Consider the following 21,339-nt stretch of genomic DNA (forward strand, 5'->3'; position numbering starts at 1 on the left):
ATTGGTTGTCATTTGTCTGGCTCGAAGGATGAGTGATCGAAGGATAATGTAGATCCTTCGATCACCTCGAAAGATATGCTTCGATAGATAGACCTCGAAAGACAATCTTTCGAGGTCCTTGCTGATCCTTCGAAAGCATTATATTCGAAAGATGATCCTTCGGACCATCTATCGAATCCTTCGACCATGACAACCTGTGCTGGGTATATATACCCATGCACTGTGTTTCGGATAAGTGAGATGCACATAGACACACACACCCGAGAGAGAGAGTTCTTGAGAGCATCTTCCGAAACACACACACTTTGAGAGTTTACAAGTTAGATTTGTAAACATTGTGCTTGTAACTGAAACCTTCATTTGCGTTAATACAAGTTGTGTTAATCGGTGAACCCTTGTGTGTTGTGTGTATACTTGCTTCATCCCGGTTTGCTTGCTAGCTTGGATTCCGCACTCGCTAGTGAGTTTGTATAACAAGGTTTAGGTTCGTCATCCTCCACGACAAGGGACCTACATCTTCCATCTGAAAAAATTTAATATAAGTATTATACTAACATCAATTAATTATAAATATATAGATCTTACCTTCTTTTTTGGACAACTGCTGATGTAATGACCTAGTTTCTTGCAGTGAGAACAAGCTCTCTTTTTTGGTGCTTCAAGGGATGATTTGATTCGAGTTGCACTTTTAGGTCGACCTTTAGTATTAGTATGGACTAGTGGATCCCGAATAGAAATCTGAGGTATCATGTTCACTTGAGAGCTTCCAGCCATAGAATCTTGTGAAGCAGTCTCTAATTGTTTCGACCTTGTTCGAATACTTTGCTCTTCTAAAAACTTCAAAAGGATAATGTTTAGTTTCTTTATCTCAGTCGGGGAGTCTCTTGCTTGTTCGATCGGTTTTCTAAAATTTGATTGAACATACCATAAAGTTAACCCACTTACTTCATTCTCATTATGTGTGTCTTCGAGCCCAATAGTGCAATTATCCACCTTATACCTTGCATCTAGAGTCCACCTAGGTAAAATATAATGATCAGGTAGAGTTTCAACATGTCTCTTCTTCAAGACATACAAGATATGCTTGCATAATATCCCATATGTTTCAAACTTTGCACATGAACATGTAACATCTATCTTATCTGAGACATGAAAGTTAACATTTCTCCAATATATTTTATCTATATCCAGTTGTCCAACCTTATATATGATTTCTTCAGAAGTCTTGCTTATGGTCTCATGAGTTAAATTGAAGGTAGCTTCAATCCATTCCTTTTTAAATACATCAAAGAGATTTCTTGTGTAACGTGAACTCGCTTTTGCCTCTATCAAATTAACTGAAGAAAGAACTGGCTTGGAGTTCATGGTCATGTATGTGACATCAAACACAACAACATCTCCAAACTTTATATATGTGTCTCTTGATCTCCCATCAGCCCAAAAAATATTTCTTGGAGATCCATCCTCAAATAAATCCACAACAAAATAGAGGTTTCGATCTTCTATTAGTTTATCTTGGAAATGCTTAATAAGCCCATAGAACTCCTTGCCTTTGTATTGTTTCCGTTCAACAGCTAAGATATCAGCACATTGCTTTGATGTGACATCGTTTTCACATGGACTTTTCATGGTGTTCACGACCTTCCTGATTTGACTAGGTTTCAACCCGGATTGACTAAGTTCCGACATTAGAGATTTGCAAGCTTCTGCACGGTGAAACTTCCCATGAGACCGGTGTTTCATAACTTTGGTCGGAGTAACAGTTAGTTCATGATTGTGTGAATCATTAAATTTATCTACTACCCATTTTCCATCTTTACCTTTTGAAATCCTAAGAAATGCTTCACATCCGGTCCTTAATTCCCTACGACGTTTGACATCTCCTTTTGAACTATCACGCTTTAAATCTTTAAACCCCTCTTTGTTGCATACATATTTCCTCCTATAGGGTTCATTTGTTGTCTTATCCTTAAAAGTCGAACGAATACGTATTCCAAACCCATGTACAAATGCATAGCGATTGTAGAAATCATATGCGTCACCAAGAGTATCAAATACCTGCCCGATCACATCATCATCTACTTCTTTCTCAAACTCAAAATCTTTTATATTCTCTAGTTCAACATCGGAATCGCTATGTACGACTAAATACCCATTTGCATCAATATCGTCAATCAAATTCGATTCTAAAGCTTCCTCCTCTGGTTGAACTCTTGAATCCATTAGCTTAGCTTCTGAATATTCTGCATCAACAAAAATACAAACATGTCGAAACCGATAAATAGATGAACGAACCTCGGAAAAAAGCATTCTAAAAAACATGTCGGATTATGATATTTAACGTAATTTTAGTCAAAACATGGAGATTTATTAAGCAAATCATCACCAGTACTAAATCCATTCTAAGGAACCTTTAAATAAAAAACATGGAGATTAATTAATTGAATACATGATCAATGAGCAAATACCTGATCGATAATTGAGAGCGGAACACACCAAAATTAGAGAAGCCTGATCGAATCGTGTCTTCAGATTCGTATTAGAGAAGCCAGATCGATTCGTATTAGAGAAGCCTGATCGATTTGGATTTGGGGATTTCGTCAGTCGTTCTTTTTGTTTCAGCAAGTTAGGGATTTAAGAGATTAAAGGTTTATTTTATCTTTTTAAGGATTTTAATCAAAACTACGTAGTTTTGATGGGTTTGGCGCGTAAGGTTATACGTCTAACAGCACCGTATTCACTTTCCCCTTAATATATAGGGAAAAGATCAAATAGGAAGTTAATTTTCGCTAGGAAGGATAGGAAGCAATCTCAGCCGTTCATCATCTTTTTTTAAATTTTTGCACGCGTGGGCTTTTTCGTCTTTTTAAATCATCATATCTTCGTTCTAATTTATAGATTCTGTTACTTCTTTTCTTAGTTCATCACTCTCATAACAGAATTGAAGATTCAATAACCCTAAATCGCCATCGATCGCAAATTCATCTCTTTTCAAACATTAATCTTCTTTCGTTTGTCAATTCGATAACTTCAATGTCTTCGTCAGACTCTGCTGGTATGTTTAGCTTCAATTTGAGTAATTTTTTGTTATTTTGTCCAAATTTCATTATTTTACGTTTTATAATTCGTGTTTTCGTAATTAATGTTTGATTTTTCATAAGTTTAATTGTTATTGTTGTATAATTTAACATAATTTGTTTGTTTTGCTTCTTCATCATTTATTGCGTTTTAGTGAATAGTTGCGTTTTATGTTATTACTTAAATTATATTCATACAAACTTTTAGTTTAAGATTTATGTAATAATAAAGCTATAACTGTTATTGTTGTACAATTTTTGTTTGTTCATCATTAGATGCGTTTTACTGAATGTATTGCGTTTTATGCTTTTATCCATAATAGTTGATATACAAACCTTAAATGTCTGTATTTCTAAATTATTATTAACATATTTTGAGATTTAACAGTAAACACATTACTATATATGTTGTATTGCTTTTTATGATTTTTTGTTAAGTGTTTCAGATCACATGATGTGTTTTACTGAACGTATTGCTTTTTATGCTTTTATAAACTTTAAATGTTTGTATTTTTTTAAATTTTTATTAATATATTATTCTCTAAGAGATATTGTGTTTTAAAGTTTTTTTAATTGTTTCAGATATTATTTCTAAGTGGGAGGAACGTCTATGCACAAAGAGTGGAAGAAAGTTTTTCAAACCTAAAGTCAGTGGATCTATTACACCTGCTGTTGGAATGTTTTTTAAGTCATTTGATGAGGCTTTTGCATTTTATCAGAGATATGCACTTGCTGCAGGTTTTTCTGCAAGAAAAAATACTTCTTGGAAAAATGTTGGTGGTTTAGTGACAATAAGGTATATTGTCTGTTCAAGAGAAGGATTTCATGTTAGCAAAGAAATAGATTCTGGTTCAGTTGAGAATAGTGAAAAGATTGTTAGACGTAATAGAGGTTCAAAAAGAGTTGGATGCAATGCTCATGTGAAACTAATATTAGAGAACAATATGTTTAAAATCTACTACTTTGAAGAAGAACATAATCATATCTTTGTTGAAGATGAAGATATTCATTTCTTGCCGGCTGCCAGAAGTATCGATTATGTGAAAGAAAGTTTTATATCTGGATTGTCTGCAATCAACATTGGACCTGTTAAAGCATTCAATATTATGAAAACAATGTATGGTGGTTTTGGTGAAGTTGGTGCTAGTAAAGTTGATTGTAAGAATTATAGAAGGGATTTGAATCTTTACATCGGAGAGTATGATGCTGAAATGGTAGTTAGGCGTCTTATTAGGAAGAAAGAATGTTGTCCTGGTTTCACATGTGATTATGTTATTGGTGAAGATAGAAGATTGAAAGGGCTTTTCTGGGCTGATGAGCAATCAAAAAAAATTATACAGTGTTTGGTGACATATTTGGTTTTGATGCTACTTATAAATCAAACAAGTAAGTTTTTTTTATTTATTGCGTTATATATTCTATTGCGTTATATATGATGTTCTAATTTTTTTAATGCTTTTTTAATTTTTTTTTTATTCAGGTATGATTTGGTTTTTGTACCATTTACTGGTATTGATAATCATTTTAGGAATGTCACATTTGGTGGTGCATTACTTGGTTCGGAGACTGCAGATTCTTATAGATGGCTTTTAAGGTGCTTTGTTAATGCTTTTGGAAGTGAGCCTAAAGTTATTGTTACTGATCAAGATGCTGCAATAAAGAGAGCTATTAAAGATGTACTTTCAAGAAGTAGGCATAGGCTATGTATGTGGCATATATGGGAGAAATTGAAGACAAAGGTATTTACTGCGTTTTATGATATAACAAACTGGAATTATATATTGTTTTTATTATTGCGTTTTATGTATTATACAATAAGATCCCCTAACATTTTTATCAATAGAATTACAAAACAATTGTGTTTTACCATTAATGCATTCTGTTTATCATTTTCAATATATTGGTTTTTAAATTATTGCGTTTTATGTTTAATAATTTTATAACTTTTTATTCAGGTTGGTCCTGTTTTGTCAGCAAACACTGATTTTAATACAAGAATGACTCATGTTGTTTGGAATGATACTATTATTCCAGAAGATTTTGAAACTGAGTGGCATTCAATAATGTCTACTTTTGGATTGGAAAATCATGAGTGGTTAAAAGATATGTACGATCTTCGATTTGATTGGATTCCTGCTTATTACCAAGGAGAGGATTTGGCTGGACTTATGCGTACTACGTCAAGATGTGAAAGCGAGAATTACTTCTTTGGTCAGATTTGCAATCCAAGATGTACACTTGTTGAATTTTTTACTCATTTTGAGACTGCAATGGATATTCAAAGGCATGAGCATAGGAGGAATGATCATGATACAAGGTATGTTCAGTGTAAACCCTAGAGTGACTTTGTATTGGAGAAACAAGCATCAGAAATATATACCCAAATAATTTTTAAGGATATTCAGATTGAAATTGATGCTGCCATTACAAAGTGTATGTCAAAGTCTGTTGATACTGTGGGTGATGTTCAATATTTTGAAATAAAGGATTTCAGACAGCCATGCACATCTTTTTTCAAGGTATTTTTTAAATTTATATTGTTTAAATATCTATTGCGTTTTATTTTTCATCTTTTATTGCGTTTTATCATTATATTATCATATGGTTGTATCTGTATTATATTTACTATTCATTGCGTTTTATATTACATTTCACTAATTTTATATAACTTTTTAATCTTTTTTACAGGTGCAGCAAACAAGAAGATGGTTTAAGTATAAGTTGTTCTTGCAAACGGTTTGAACAATTTGGTATATTGTGCCGCCATATATTTTACGTATTACGGTATGAAGATATAAGTGAGTTTCCTAGAAGATATGTTCATAGAAGATGGATGAGAGATGTGGTTAATAGAGAAATTGATAAAGTTTGATGAAATTGGTAGGAATAGTGCAATTGATAAAGTTTATAGAGAAATTGTTGTTGCAAATGAGTATGTGGTTAATAGGCTGGTTGGCGATTTAGATGAACTGTGTCATTACAGGGATCATATTAAAAGTTATATTGATAAAGCAGATGAGGTTATGGTTGCTGCGCCGCCTCCTAGTCGCAAAGAAAGATTTGCTGATATTGGAGGGAACTTAGAAAAATCAGATTCTATGATTCGTGTCCCGATAAAAATAAGGACCAAAGGATGCGGTGTTCAAAAAAGGATCAAGTCTAATCGTGAGATTGCAATTCAGAAATCATCAAAGATCCAGAAATCGTGCCGTGTATGTGGTGGAAAAGGACATAACAGTCGCACATGTAAAGATAAGGTTTCTTCTAATGCTATAGGTTCTAGCAATGGAATGTAATTATGTATACAAATTCTGTCAATATTAGATATCAATAAGTAAAAAAAAAATTTGTCATTGGGTTTTATGATATATGGATTTCATCTCTTTTTGTTACTACGTTTTGAGATATCCTTCATAAATATCAGTTTGTTATGATTAATTAAGTTTTATGATAACAACAATATATTTTTATTGCGTTTTATAAATAGAACAATTACTTTAACTGGTATTTTTTGATTATTGCGTTTTATTGTAACACAGATCATATTAAACAAGAAATGCAAGTGGATATCATAAAGATTGCGTTTTATACATAGAACAATATATTTTAAATTGTATTTTTTTTTATTATTGTTTTTTATTGTAACACATATCATATATCAAATTAAACAAGAAATGATGAGAACATTAATCTTCCATCAGGGATATCCAAATCACATATCAGCTTTTTTTGGTTATTCCGTTTTATAATTATCACACAGATCATACATAAAATTAAACAAGAAATGCAATTGGATATAATAAACATTGCGTTATATAGATGATGATCGTTTTTAAACAAACATGATGTTTTCAAACTACAAAATTAAAGAAAAATTACTAGCATAATCAGCTTCATGGATCAAAGTTTGTTTCTTCTTCGGATGAGAACCCTAAGCTTCCATCAGGGATTTCCTCATCACTTTCAGATTCAACCCAAAGTTTAACCTGAGAGACCACTTCGTTTTGGAGCTTCTCTGCAAATTTGCTACCAGAGTTGTTGATGATTGGTATTTCAGATAACTGCTTCAAAAACTTTAGATCCTCACTGTTAGATATGTCCTTTGGGTCATACATCTCCACTTCACCATCGTCCCAAGTGACTGAAACTTTGAATGTTTCCTTAATGAACTCCCAAAATGTAACCTGGGTATCTTCAGTTTCAGTTTGATTCGGATTACCATATCTCTTGTTTAGAATTCTGAACAGTGCGGCTGTTTGACTTGTGTAACAAGAAGGTGGTATACCTATTTCGTTCATCCTTTTCAAAACATTTTCATTGCAGTTTTGAAGAACAGAAGCAACGGAATGGTATTTTATTTTTTTTCCATCAAGGAATTGAAGAACGAAATTGCCTCTTTTAACCCACCAAACTGAGAGTTGTTGATTAGCCATTTTAGGGTTTGTTGTGTTGGGTATTTTGGTGTATTTTTTGGTGTATGATGAGAGCAATGTGAAAATAGTTTAGGGTTTATGTTCTTATATATTGGTAGAGGAATTTGAATCAACTGTTTTAATAACCCATAAAAATGATTATTTTTTATTTTTTTCTTTGAATTGATTGTTCAATCATACAGTATTTGGTATCAGGAATCCAAAAGGCTTTTAAGGCTTTTTAAGTATTTTGGTCTAATCAACTGTATAAATTTCAATCATACATACAGTATTCATATATTGTATATTATTTTATTTTTTTTATAACATTTCGTTTTAGAAGATTATAATATATTTTTTTTATGATTGTCCTTTGTTGTAACTATGTTTTAAATTTGTTTTTTGTGTTATAAAAATTGTAAAAAAAATTTCAATGCGTTATAAATTATATTGCGTTATATGTTTAGAAATAAATAATTAGAAAAAACATTCCGTTTTATATTCAAAACATATTAATAATTAAAATTGATAATGTTGAGTTATAGCATACTATTAAAATGATGTGTTTTATAAATTGTATATATATTTTATAAATTTTTTTCAAAATAATGTTTAAATAATTTTAAAGGATACATATTGGGTTTTAAAATAACAAACAAATAAGTGCATTTTAAAATATCATCAAAATATTGCGTTATATGAGAAAACATTACATTTTATAATAAATAGCATTTCTAAATCAAAGTAACTAGCAAGATCAAGAAAATAATGAGTTATACTAAAACATGCTAAATCGAAAAACATTGCGTTTTATAATAGGTAGCATTTCAAAATCAAAGTAAACCAGCAAGAGAAAGCCTGTCTTTAATCCTATCTAAACTAGTGTCATAGGATTGTTTTTTAAGTTTCACACTGAGGTCTCGAAACTTCTTTGAGTCCTGAATAACATAATCTCTTTGTTCGTTGATTTCGTGCAATAATATCTTCGCAATGAACTTTCTTCTTAAATCTTCAAGTTGTGTGGTCTGCTTGTTGACTGGTTTTTTGTTTTTACCCCTTGCAGGTTCTTCATACTCCATGTTAAACCCACAATCCCATTTTTCAACCGGTTCTCCATGATAACATTCCATATGACGCATAGTGAATATACCACAGTCAATGCCGTTATATTGTGTCCTCCATTTCATCTGCATTCTAACAGGGGTTATTCCCTTTATATCATCTGCTTTTTCATGTCCAACAGATTTAAGGTAAGCTGCCAAAGCATCCCTCTACAGAAAAAAAAAATCAAACAAAAAGATTAGGTGGTTTATATTTGTGTTATAAAAGCATAAGTAAGAATACTTACTGTATTTTCAGGCACATTCCCATATTTAGCTTCATTTGTTTCTTTTTTGGCACTGTTGTCAATGATGAATATTTGTTTCTCTTCAAGATTGAAGGAGATCACAAAGAAATGTTGTATATAGAGAATCGGGACTAGGATAATTTTAAAATCCTTTATGCTTTTTAGCTTTGCACCTTGAAGAATTTTTTCTATGTTCATTGTGAATGCTTCTATCATCTTTTCTTTATTTTCAGTTTCTTCCTTATCATTCATTAGGAAAGCCTGCGTAAAATTAAACAAATTAACATATTATTGCGTTTTATGAAGTTAATAAAACATAAAGCTGCGTTTTATGAAGGTAATAAAACATACAGCTGCGTTTTATAAAACTTCATTCAAACAAAGTAAAGATTGCTTTTTATGCTTTTTATTATAGAAATAAAACAACAATTGCGTTTTATAAAACTTCATTCAATCAAACTTCAAAATACATCATTATATGAATACAGAAAAATTGAGTTTTATATATCATACCAGCATTCGAATAGTACAGAAAAATCTTAGAGTTTTGTTGTCTTTTGATCTTCTTTTTTCTTCTTCATTCAAAATATATGACCAACAATTGATTACTTCTCCTGTGATTTCCAATCCTGGCCTCATTGTTTCAGCAGCATATCTATATAGAAATACATGATTTTTAATTTCAAAGAGAGTATCCCTGCAAAAAAAAATTAATAATTATATTATATTTTTCAAAGAGAGTATCCCTGTGTATATAAATGAATTTTTACATCATTTCTCCTTCTGCATGGAAAGCATATCCCGATATGTTGTTTTCATGTGCCGTTCTTGCTTCCTTCATTGCTACTTGTCTTAGATAATACGGTGAGCAAAATACTTCTGGTAAATTTTTCTCACGATCAGGTCGTACCATCCTTGTGATTATTTCTTCTGTTTTGCTTATATCTGTTGTTGGTTGTTCTTGATGAACTGATTTTGCAGGTGTTTTATACGGATCTTCTTGTGGGTTGAGGAATGATGTGTTTTGAATTAGATCACTGATTTGCTTTTCAGTATTATCCTGTTCTTCAATTCTATCAAACATTGTTTGGATTCCAGTAATTTGAACTTCTTTTTCGATTGATCTATTTTCAGACTCCGCTTGAATTTCGGTTTGTGCAGCGTGAGGAGTAGCATCAACTTCAACTTCATTTTCATCAACATTTGAAGACAACTGAGAAATTTTCAAATCAAAGGATGGTACCTCATTATCTTGAATTTTCATTTGATTTGATTTTTTTTCTTCTTCATCTGTCTTTTTGATCATCTCCAACATTAACGATGGAGTTTCTTCGCTAAATGATGATTGTTCAATTGAAGGTTTTTCAATGTGTGTTTGCAGAATAGATGCAGGGTCATTGCTACTGATTTTTTCTGGATTGGAGGACTGGACTACAGCTGTGTAATCCTCATTGTGTTTTGCTCATCATCATCATTGCGTTGTATAATCAATGGAGTTGAAATGATTTGATTTTCAGTGTCTTCATTTTGACTCAAATTTAGAAATCTTGATGGTGTTTCTATCATAGTTGAATCAATATCAACTTTCTTGTGCTTTTTTACTTGATGGTTTAATTTTTCAATCAATGACACCCATTCGTTTACTTTGTTATGAAGAGCCTCACTGTTTGGATATTCTTCGACAATCTCATCTACACGTGATTGGATTTTTTCAAAAATTTCTTCAAATCCTTTTATATGATCATCCAAAACATTCACAAGATATTCTTCATTTGATTTTTTATCTTCAATGTTCTTCATATTTTCATCGCCAGTTTTTGTTGAATGAATGTCAGAAAGACCTTCACTTTGATTTTGTGATGGCATGAAATTACGCAGTCGGCTTTGACTGTCTACCCACATTTTATCTTTATTTCCTATTGATGGTTTAATGAAGAATTGCCCCCATGAACCTCCACTTTATGTTGGTGTTTTCTCAGTTTCGTTGGTTTTAATTGGGCTGTTTTGAACATTTTCTTGATTTTCTTGATCAATCCAGTCTGTTGCAGCTTTAAGTAAGGTGATTGGTTGTTCTTCAGCATCGTCTTCATCATTTTCTTCAGATTCATTTTCAAAAATTTCTTCGTTTTCATTCTCGGATTCAGTTGGATAAACATAAAATTCATCCTTTTCATCTTTCTTTTTTTGTTTATTCTTTCTGACTTTTTTCTTTTTATCCATTACAAGACATCTCCCCTCATTTTGTGCAGCAATTTCCAATTCATCTTCAAATTCTTGTAATGTTGTAGAGTCAATTTTATCAAGAGAGAACTTTTCAGTGTTTTCAGCATTGTCAAATCCTTGTTTTTTGTAGGCATATAGTATCTGTATGAAACATTGCGTTTTAGAAATATAATCAATTCAAATTTTGATGTGTTTTAAAATATAAATCATTGTAAACAACTTACAAAACTAATGTTTTGTAAATTTAAATATATTGCGTTTTACAAAAAACATTGCGTTTTACAATAGCAAAGAAGTTTAACAAACAAAGAATATAAAGAAACAAAAATGAAAGATCATTGCGTTTTATAATATACATTGCTTTTTATAAAGTATAGTTTTAAACAAACAAAGAATATAAACAAGCAGCCTAAACAAGCATTAAGCAAATACGAAGCAATAGTGAAAGATCAGATTTCATACCGCTAACAATGCAATAGGTCCATTGAAGAGCTTCTCATTTCCAGGCCATTGTCTTCTTGTACGCCTTAAAACCGACAGAATATATTCACACCAATTAAAATCCTGGGTTTTTTTGTCACTTTTCATTGATGGCAAGAATCTTTGATTAACATTACTACTTTGCATTGCCTCTGCCATGATCGTAAAAAATATAACCAAGAAATTTAGTTTGAACAATCTTCCAAGCTCATTTCTTGATTTTAAATAACCAATCAAGTTGTGCGCATACATTCTCTTCAATATATCTTTGCTGAATTGACCGCGCCAGAATTTAATTATAAGATCAGTGTCTTTTGGTCTCAATTTTTCCTCAATCTCTGTTTTTCCATTTGGTATTTGAAGTACCTTTTGGATAAATTCAGCTGTGATCTTAATCTTTTCATCTCCGGTATTTATCTCATCATTTTCAGCATCAAAGTTTTTTACCAGCCAATATCCGAATTTGCGTGGAACTGAATGCAGATTGAATTTTAGTATGCTCTCAAACCCTATTTCTCTAACAGCATTCCTTTGCTCTTTTGACAATCCTTCAATATAATCTTTTAGATTATTGACTGCACATCTTATGTTGATTTTTTTTCCGTCGTAATCATAATATGGTTGTTGTTCTGGTTGTTCTTTTGTTTTCTCTTTCCTCAGTGATCTCTTTGGTTTGATTCTGCCTTTTCCTTTTTTTGATTTTTTGTCGGGTTAACTCTTGGTTGTGGATCAACAAAATCATCATCTGATACATTGAATTGTGTTAAAAACATATATTTTTTTCATGAAATTTGTTAAATGCGTTTTATGTTACCTGAATTTACTTGTTGTTCGGAAGTATGCAGAACAATAGCTCGACTAGATTTTTTATCATTGGAATCAGAAACTGTCTCTTCTGATGATTCGATCACCACTTTCCTTCTTCTCCTTTTTTGTTTTTTCTCTTATTTTTTAACTTTAAATAGAATAATGAAACAATCTCAATTAACAAATTTATGATAAAACGAATTAGTTAACACTCTAAAGATAAAAAGCAGTAATTAACAAGTTTAAGATAAAACGCAATAATTTACATCTTATTATTTAACAGGCAATAGTTAACAACACATGTATCTCAGCAAATTCAAAGATAAAACACAATGTTTTAAAATTAGATTACAATTATGATAATAATAATCTCTTTGTTTCTGCAACTTTATTAAGGTATAACGCATTAATTGACAATATATAAATCCCATTAGAAGCATTAGCATCTTAGATCATAGTTTTAACATAAAACGTAATGTAGTCTCTACACTCTAAAGATAAAAAGCAGTAATTAACAAGTTTAAGATAAAACGCAATAATTTACATCTTATTATTTAACAGGCAATAGTTAACAACACATGTATCTCAGCAAATTCAAAGATAAAACGCAATGTTTTAAAATTAGATTACAATTATGATAATAATAATAATCCCTTTGTTTCTGCAACTTTATTAAGGTATAACGCATTAATTGACAATATATAAATCCAATTAGAAGCATTAGAATCTTAGATCATAGTTTTAACATAAAACGTAATGTAGTCTATACTAACAAAAATGTTAAGATAGGGGAAGATATAACTCATTAACCATTTTTCAGAACGGATATGATATATTAGGTCTACTGTACTTCATAAAACGTAACTTGAATTCAGTTAAAGAGCAAAAGTAGATAAAATTACCATTGCTGAAATATCTTTTCGTTTTCTAGTTCTTTGTTGTTTCATTGTTGATTTTCGGCTAATATTTTCTTGTTCATCTATGTTCTCTTCTGCTGATGATGTTTTTTGCTTCTTTGATGATTTAGGGTTTTCTGAGATGGATTTCTTTTGAGTAACTCGAATGTAAACCTTCAAATTATCTCTCGACGACGCCATGAACTTCAATGGAGTATGATTTTCTGAAATTTCTGTATGTGTTTGATCGTTCAATGGAAGTGTAAAACGTAATGCACTTTTTTTCGAAGAGTTTCTGTGTATATTCAACGGCGGTTATTTTGGAATTTGACGATAATACCCCTGAAACCTCGGAGAGCGTGTTTAAATGACAGTTTTTAATTTGATTTTGATCTAGGCCGTAGATTTTGCAATTGGACGGTTATGATTGCTTCCTATCCTTCCTAGCGAAATAAACTTCCTATTTTATCTCCACCCTTAATATATAATCATTTATTTAAAGTCAAAAAATATTGTATAATTCCATAAAAATCTGTTGTTGTTGATTCTAAAGCATGATTTTAGGGTTGGTTTTGATTTTGAAAATTGAACATGATTTTAGTAACGATTTTAATTTTAAAACAGAATTTGTCTTTTTTATGATATTTATTATTTCCTTATTTGAAAGAGAAATTAGAAGAGTTATCTTGAATTATGGATAGTATTGTCAGAAAATTCAAACACTTTAACCTTGTATTTTAATTCATTCGCCTTATCAAACGTGTAGTTATACTTTTGCTGTTGAATCATGATTAAACTCTTTCGGGGCAGCACATAGAAGAAAACTTCAATAGACAACCATCAGTGAGTTAAACTCACTGGAACTTAAAATCAATTTATGCCATCACAGTGGGTTTTCTTTTTCTTGAATTTTGGCAGTTTTGATTATGGATTAGAGTAGATTATCACATAACAATATGTCAAGTAGGATGTTTACTAAATTGTTTTAATTTTTAGACTGTGTGGTCAACGAATCATCATATACTAATATACTATGATGTCAATTACACCCAATATGATTCCCACGTACAAAATGTCAAAATGTGATGTTGACTTAACTAGATGTCCTACATAATACTTTAACTGGTCATACGGTGGGTCCCTGTAGGTGCTCGACCGTAGACATATGTTGCTCTGCTGCTGTGAAGCGTTTCGTGATTATTTTTAAACGTATATAAGTTAAACTTTCAGGTTTAAAACCTTTTACACACATTTAATGTATTTGATTTGTGTCCGTGTCTTGTAAAACGCCTAAAAATGACGAGAAGGATTAGAAGAGACTCGAGATTGGATCCAAACACTTTTGTATAAACTCATTATAAGGTGTGTACAAACACAACGTAAAAGTAACATGAATAATTATTTGTGAACATTAAATCTTTAAACTTTAAATCATGAATATAATAGCCGAAGGTGCGTATATGGAAGGAAAGAAATTTATAAAACAAAAAAAAACAAAAAAAAAATCAGGGCTCATCTGTACAGAATATATCTCAGTGACAACGCGTGATATAACATAACCTAAATGTATGTACCTGATCCTCTAAAGTGCTGATACTCTTGGTAAATCAAGAAATGATTTACTGATCTTCTATCACCTTATACAAATCTGAGACAATAATCAAAAATAAAAGTTAGAAGTGTCAAATCTTAACATCAGAAGACCTTTTTTTGAAAATAGATAAAATGTCAAAATCATCCCTGAGGTTTAAGTACGTCGTTTTTGCTTGTTTCATCCAAAATGATATTTTTGTGTATTTAAGTCCTTCGGGTTTGCGTTTTTTGGTCATTTTCATACTTGAGTTTGGCAAATTATTGCGACTTTTTGGATGAAAATGGCAACTCATGCACGAAAGTCGCAAAAGTGGTCAAACCTCAGGGACAAAAATGGCATTTTACTCTTGAAAATATTTAGAGGGTCAAATATGAATAGAAAAAAGTTACTGTTTCTGATAATACAAGACTTTTAATAAGATGATTTAAGAGGTTTTATATGCTAAAATACATGTTAGGTGACTTTCGAGTTTAAACACATTTGGCTGATTTACTTTAAGATCGTTTATTTGATTTGATCGGGGTTGACCAATTCCTACATAAAACATAACCTGAATCGACCATCTAAAGGCAAATGGGTAAAAATGGAATAGATATTTAAATACCTGGCTTTACATTCTCTGTTGTATGCAATTGGCCAAAAAGCCCCCATCAAATCTATCAAAATTACGAATCTGCCCTTGTACGGCTTTCTTCTTCCGAGCACTGGATAATGTCTCAACGCCTCTCCCTTGATTTTCAAACCCGCTTCTTGGCAAACACGTGTCAATGGGTGATTGGTTACCTCCACGAAAAGGCGATCTTAAACTAGGAAATGACCCTTCTGCCCTCCGCCAATATTTTGGACTCAAAAACTCGGTACCCATACAACAAGAATCAGGTCTAGAAACTCTCCCGGTTGATACTGCGAAATCATATGATATCTCGTCCAGTGTCTTTTCTAGACCATTTACTCGCGTCTCCAAAGAATTCATTCCGCTACGTGAACTCCCGATAAATTTCTGAAAAATGAGGTAAACTACAAGTAAAAATCCTGTAAATGAACCGAACGAACACGAACAGAAGCATGTTAATGTTTGTTCATTCAACTTTAACTAAACATGAACATATAATCAAACAAATGTTTTTGTTCGTGTTCGTTCATTAAGAAAATGGGCATGTTCGTGTTCGTTTATGTTTGTTCGTTTAAAACCTATACGAACATATTTCACGAACGTAAACGAGCATAAACAAACAAACTTAAATGAACACAATTTAACAAACAGAAAACAACACAAGTAAACATAAATGATCAAACATAAACGGACATAAAGTAGCTTTTTTTATATAAATTATTGATTAATTATGATAACTTCTATTGGAAAGCTTATTTTCATTACTGGAAAACCCAATAATCAATTAGTTATTTGTATTTAGGTAGTTAAAAAGCCTCTTTTATGTTCAGATTTGTATAAATATAACTCTGTATGTATTTATAAAAATATAACCAAACATAAACGAACGAACAACACGTGTGTTCATGTTCGTTCGTGTGTTAAATAAACGAACATAAACAAACTTCCTGCCAAACAAGTTCACGAACACTTCATAACGTGCAGTTCGTTTACAGGCCAAAGTAAAATGTCTTTGTAAAAATACAATGTAAAAAACTTTAGATTACCTGTAAAAGATTCAAGAGATTCGACTGTTGATTTTCAATCTGAACAAGCTGTTTTTGAATCCGCGATAAATCTTCAACCTCTTTTTGATTTTCGTAAGCGCATTCGATTGGATTGCCCTTCATGTCTCTATCGGTTTCACATTCATCAATAAACGGAACCACACGAGAACCGAATCTTGTTTTGTTAGAAGTTACTCTTTTTTCTGTTTCTAAAATGACGCTTTTATCAATATCCAATGTATCGGATTCAGGCTTCGGTACAGGTGAGCTCACTTGTGTAGCGGTTTTTTGGTCAAAATCCGTCTTTCTAGCAATTGAAGCGCTCGGTTTCTTGTAATTACTTTTTGGAGGACTTCTACTTGGTGTTGTAGTTGGAGATGAACGTTGAATTGGCGAATGCTTGCTAATTCTTTCCTTTGGTGAAGTTTCCAATATGGTAGCAGGGACTACAAAGGAAAATAACTATCAAGGATGGAATATCGAGCTACAACTTACAAGCAATATTTTCATAACCAGACTCGTTTCAAAAACCAGAAGACAACGTAGTAAAATGCCATTTTCATCCCTAAGGTTTGATCAGCTTTGCGACTTTCGTCCAAAGGTTTGTTTTTCCACATCTGGATCCAAAAGGTTTAAAATCTAGTCATTTTCATCCGGCTCGTTAACTTCATCCATTTTTCTCTGTTAGGGGTATGTCCGTCTTTTTTGTTAACTTAAAGGGCAATTCGGTCTTTTTCAGGGGTATTTGGTCTTTTTACATAAAGTGAAAAAGATCGAATTGTCCTTTAAGTTAACCAAAAAGACAGAAATACCCCTAACTTAACAGAGAAAAATGGATGGAGTTAACGAGCCAGATGAAAATGGCAAGATTTCAAAACTTTTGGATCTAGATGCAGAAAAACAAACCTTTGGACGAAAGTCGCAAAACTGGCAAAACCTCAAGGACGAAAATGGCATTTTACTCTAATTTTACTCTACTTTATCTTTGAGTGTGGATTTGTTATGTTAACCAAATATATGAAGTATGGAATAAGCAAAATGTGAAGCATGAAGTAGTAAAGGAATCACTAAATGAGATTTTGGAAGGAAAAAAAAAGAAACGAAACCCGATTCAAGTGGAGGTGGTTCAAATAAACTCAACATGACCGGTTATGTAGCCGGTCTGGTATTCTTCTATAAAAAAAATTTAAACACAGGTAATAATATATTATAAGATAAAAATAAAAAGGCATGCTACCAATAAATTGACCAAACATCATTAAGCATGGAATATGGGAATACACCATGCTATGACTTTAATCATCAAGAAGTGTCACAGTTGACATCAAACAAGCAACATAAAAAGTCAAAAGCTTCCAAACTATAGATTAAAGAAACCAAAGGAAACAAAATGCTTCAACTTTAATTATTGTTTTTGATAATGAGAGGTGTAGTTAGCCAGCTTTCCTTCCAGTTCAAGGTATGAATAATCTAAGTTAGCTCACCTAAAATGTTTACCAGATAACCAACCAACCACCATTTAACTGTTCTGTTCCTTGACCAAACAAATTAAACATGCTACAAACTCATAACCAAATGTAAACAACGATTAATTAATGTGTTTCAACTTAAGGTCAATTGCTAAAAGTGTTATTCCAGTCAGTCACAAACAAAAGTTTACCTTTAGAAGATGAATTGCCATTCAATTGAGGTGAAACAGGAACCTCATCTGGAATCTCCTTCCACAATTCCAATGTCTGATTCATTGATTCACGAACTACTTTCACCTGTTACATAATTCAAATTTATACAACTATTAAGATAGTGAGTAATTCGTGATTACTATATGATTGTTCCAAAAGCAATGTTCTTAGAACCGAACCGGATAGCAAACCAGACGCCTTAATGGTCTACCAGTTGGTTTAGTCATACCGGTTTTAAGAACCTTATGACATCATAATTATTAATATAACGAGTAGTTTGTAATTACTATGTGATTGTGCCAAAAGCAAATGTTTTAAGAACCCGACAACAAACAAGACGCCTTAACGTTTTAGTGGTTGGTTCAGTGTTTTAAGAAGCGGATGACATCATAATTATTAAGACAGTGAGTAATTTGTGATTTCTATGTGATTGTTTCCAAAACCAATGTTTTCAGAACCGGACTGGACAACGAACTAGACACGTCTACTAGTCGGACCAGATTTAAAACCGGATGGCGTCATAATTAGCTTATACACAATACACATTTGAAACTAATACCTTATCAAATCTCTTATTTTCTAGAGAAGCAATACAAGAAGACCTGAAACCAGTCAAGTTCTCCTTCTCCGTAACTGCTAACCTTCCCAACGCCTCAACAGCTGCCTTCCTCGCCGCCCAATCTTCACAACTCAGAAACTCAACCAAACACTGAACCAATGAATTCAACAAATTCCGGTTCAAACCGGAGGCACCAGCACCAGCAATGCTTCCAATAACAGACAACAACGCCGGTTTCGCTTTAAAACTATCCGATTTTATCAATTTCAAAACCCGAGGCAACAGCTTCTGCAAATGCACCGGTTCAGGATCCGGTGCCGCCTCAATCGCCGCCGATAAACACAACGCCGATCCGATCTGCGAGTTATGATCCTGCTCCGTCAACACAGCTTCAACTAACGGCTTCGACAACGACGAAAACGACGGCGTAGTGATTTCCGACGCGATTGACGTCACGGCACCAACACACGCAGACCTAACGGCGGAATCAGGATCTCGCAACCGGCGTACGACGGCGGAGAGCATTTTAGTCACGTGAGGTGACAGAGCGTCACCGTGAGTTACCGATAGAAACCCTAGGATACGCACACATTGCCGCCGTACCGGAGATTTGTCAGACGACGACGTATTGGAGAGGTAGGTGAGGAACGGAGCAAATGAGTCGTGAGTGAGAGTGACTGCGATGGACTCCAGCTCCGTCGTGGCGACGGAGAGTGTGTCGCGATCGGAGAGTTTGTTGAGGCAGGTGATTACACGGTGTTTGAGATCTTGTTGTGGTTGTGATGGTGATTGTGGAGGTAAGGAGACGCGTTTTGAAAGAGACATTGTTGTGTTCCGGTGAGGGATGTACGGTGGATGGAGGTGGTGCCACCGGTGTGCGACGGCGGAGTGGCGGTTGTGGACGGTGGAATTGGATTGGTTGATTGTTGAATGGAGAGAACGAGAACGTGGGGAGGAATATGAGAGTGGATATATTATGTGTATTTTGATTTATGGAAAAAGTTGTTAAATAATGAAACGAATAATGTAAAGAAAATAAATTGTAAATTCGGATTTTTTTATCGGAAAATTTATATTAGTGACGAATCATTGTAGTATCAACGTGTCATCAGCGTAATCATTCAATCAAATCCATCTCCAGTAGACAATGATGTTTATACACAAATTCAGAAGAAAAACCAATAAATCTAAGAAAACCCCTGTAGGAATCAAACCCAACACCTAATGGTTCCTAAGACTTATCTCACCCCTTGTGTAAATTTTCGATTATAGCTTGATTATTTTCCAAATCTACAAATAGTTTAAGGCATGCAAAATTACTATTTTTTATAATTATAAAAATTATTACATAAGTTGACAGATCGTGTGGATTTAAACTTGGCAGGTAGTACATTTTTTTAGAATAGGGTAGCAATACAAAAAGCAAATTTATTTGGCTGGTAAGCTGTAACACGACACAATCCAACAGCAGACGCTATGGAGTAAGGGGTACGAGTACAAAGTAACATGTGTATATTATGTGAGCTAGTCATCGAGTTAGTAGATCATGTTCTTCTGGATTGCAGTGTTGCAGTGGAAGTGTGGCAACAGCTACTACTGTGGATGAACGTCTCTGCGGGTCAGTCGGATTCTACGGTTGAAGATATGTTACAACAACGGGTTGAATTTGTCGAAGAATAGGAAGAGGGTATTCCTGTAGACTACATTTTGACTATGTGAAATGTATGAAAATCGAAGAATAAAAAGGATTCGAAGGTGTAAATGTAACCAAATACAACCTTGAGGAGATCAAAGAGATGGTATTCGACTGTGTAGTCAACCGATCAAAGTTCAAAGAAATATCTTTGGTGGAATAGCATAGATTTAATATACAAGTATAACTATAGAGGCGATTTGTAGTTTTTTTTCTTTTGGTGTAATTATATAAATTGTTATCGGACCGAGAGCTTCTTGCTATGGGCTTTTATGGTATAAAAGCTTGTGTTACCTTTAAAAAAACATAAATTAACTTAATACATTAACTTATATGATAAGTGGGTCTTCCACTGCAGCGCAGTGGTTGTTCCCATCTCGATGAAGGCTTGGCCCGAGGTTTTACCCGGGTTCGAGTCTGAGGGAAGACGCAGTTTTACCTATTCCATGTGGTTTCTGCGCATCAAAGGTGTGCTACGTTTTCTAGCGGTGATCGAGTAATCGACCTTTAGACGTAGCTCCAAAAGAGTGAGTTTACAAGTGAAAAGTAGTTCCACCTTTAAAAAAAACTTATATGATAAGTGGGTAGGGATATGGTAAAAAGTGTCTAAAATGTAAGAAGTGTAAGAAGTGTTTTAAGCCATTGGATCTTTGATCTAATGGTTGAGATCAATAGGGTATTAAAGTGTAAATTGTGTTTTAATTAGAAGGACCTTATGTAAAAATTGAAGGCAATAGTGACTTTTCCAACATTTCAAATATAGTAACCGTTTCAAAACCACCCATCAAACTCCTAAAGATCAGCGAATTATATGTAACCGCCATCAATCTCCAAAAAAAATCAGCGAATTTCTTCATACTTTAAAACATTCCCAGATTTTTAAAACGTAATCGCAGATTCAAGTCATGG

General features: G+C 33.0%; 3 protein-coding genes across 3 annotated transcripts; 2 read left to right on the forward strand and 1 right to left on the reverse strand.

The window, feature by feature from the left end:
- The first annotated feature begins 4,170 nt into the window (after positions 1–4,170).
- Positions 4,171–4,682, forward strand: LOC118484672. Its single transcript, XM_035980469.1, has 2 exons — positions 4,171–4,463; positions 4,558–4,682. Exons 1-2 carry the CDS (start codon positions 4,184–4,186, stop codon positions 4,668–4,670), a joined length of 393 nt encoding a protein of 130 aa, XP_035836362.1. The 5' UTR covers positions 4,171–4,183; the 3' UTR covers positions 4,671–4,682.
- Positions 4,683–4,783: 101 nt separating this feature from the next.
- On the forward strand, positions 4,784–6,373 carry LOC110911249. Its single transcript, XM_022155848.2, has 4 exons — positions 4,784–4,816; positions 5,033–5,394; positions 5,766–5,861; positions 5,962–6,373. Exons 1-4 carry the CDS (start codon positions 4,784–4,786, stop codon positions 6,371–6,373), a joined length of 903 nt encoding a protein of 300 aa, XP_022011540.2.
- Positions 6,374–14,634: 8,261 nt separating this feature from the next.
- On the reverse strand, positions 14,635–19,726 carry LOC110909876 (TORTIFOLIA1-like protein 4). Its single transcript, XM_022154612.2, has 5 exons — positions 18,738–19,726; positions 18,157–18,262; positions 16,497–16,942; positions 15,442–15,837; positions 14,635–14,891 (listed from the first exon to the last, which is right to left on the reverse strand). The coding sequence occupies exons 1-4, from the start codon at positions 19,560–19,562 to the stop codon at positions 15,448–15,450; spliced, it is 1,767 nt and encodes a 588-aa protein (XP_022010304.1). The 5' UTR covers positions 19,563–19,726; the 3' UTR covers positions 14,635–14,891; positions 15,442–15,447.
- Positions 19,727–21,339: the final 1,613 nt, after the last annotated feature.

Source organism: Helianthus annuus, chromosome 12, assembly GCF_002127325.2.
Source record: "Helianthus annuus cultivar XRQ/B chromosome 12, HanXRQr2.0-SUNRISE, whole genome shotgun sequence".
Lineage (NCBI taxonomy): Eukaryota > Viridiplantae > Streptophyta > Magnoliopsida > Asterales > Asteraceae > Helianthus > Helianthus annuus.

Bases quoted from the DNA above. Each gene is read 5' to 3' on its own strand.
- LOC110911249 (XM_022155848.2), top strand. From the start codon at position 4,784: ATGTGGCATATATGGGAGAAATTGAAGACAAAG. The intron at 5,395-5,765 runs GTATGTTCAGTG...TCTTTTTTACAG, and splicing joins AGGAATGATCATGATACAAG to GTGCAGCAAACAAGAAGATG. The intron at 5,862-5,961 runs GTATGAAGATAT...TGAAATTGGTAG, and splicing joins CATATATTTTACGTATTACG to GAATAGTGCAATTGATAAAG.
- LOC118484672 (XM_035980469.1), top strand. From the start codon at position 4,184: ATGAAAACAATGTATGGTGGTTTTGGTGAAGTTGGTGCTAGTAAAGTT. The intron at 4,464-4,557 runs GTAAGTTTTTTT...TTTTTTATTCAG, and splicing joins GCTACTTATAAATCAAACAA to GTATGATTTGGTTTTTGTAC.
- LOC110909876 (XM_022154612.2), bottom strand. From the start codon at position 19,562: ATGTCTCTTTCAAAACGCGTCTCCTTACCTCCACAATCACCATCACAA. The intron at 18,263-18,737 runs GTATTAGTTTCA...ATTATGTAACAG, and splicing joins AAAATAAGAGATTTGATAAG to GTGAAAGTAGTTCGTGAATC. The intron at 16,943-18,156 runs GTAAACTTTTGT...TTTCCTTTGTAG, and splicing joins TGGCAATTCATCTTCTAAAG to TCCCTGCTACCATATTGGAA.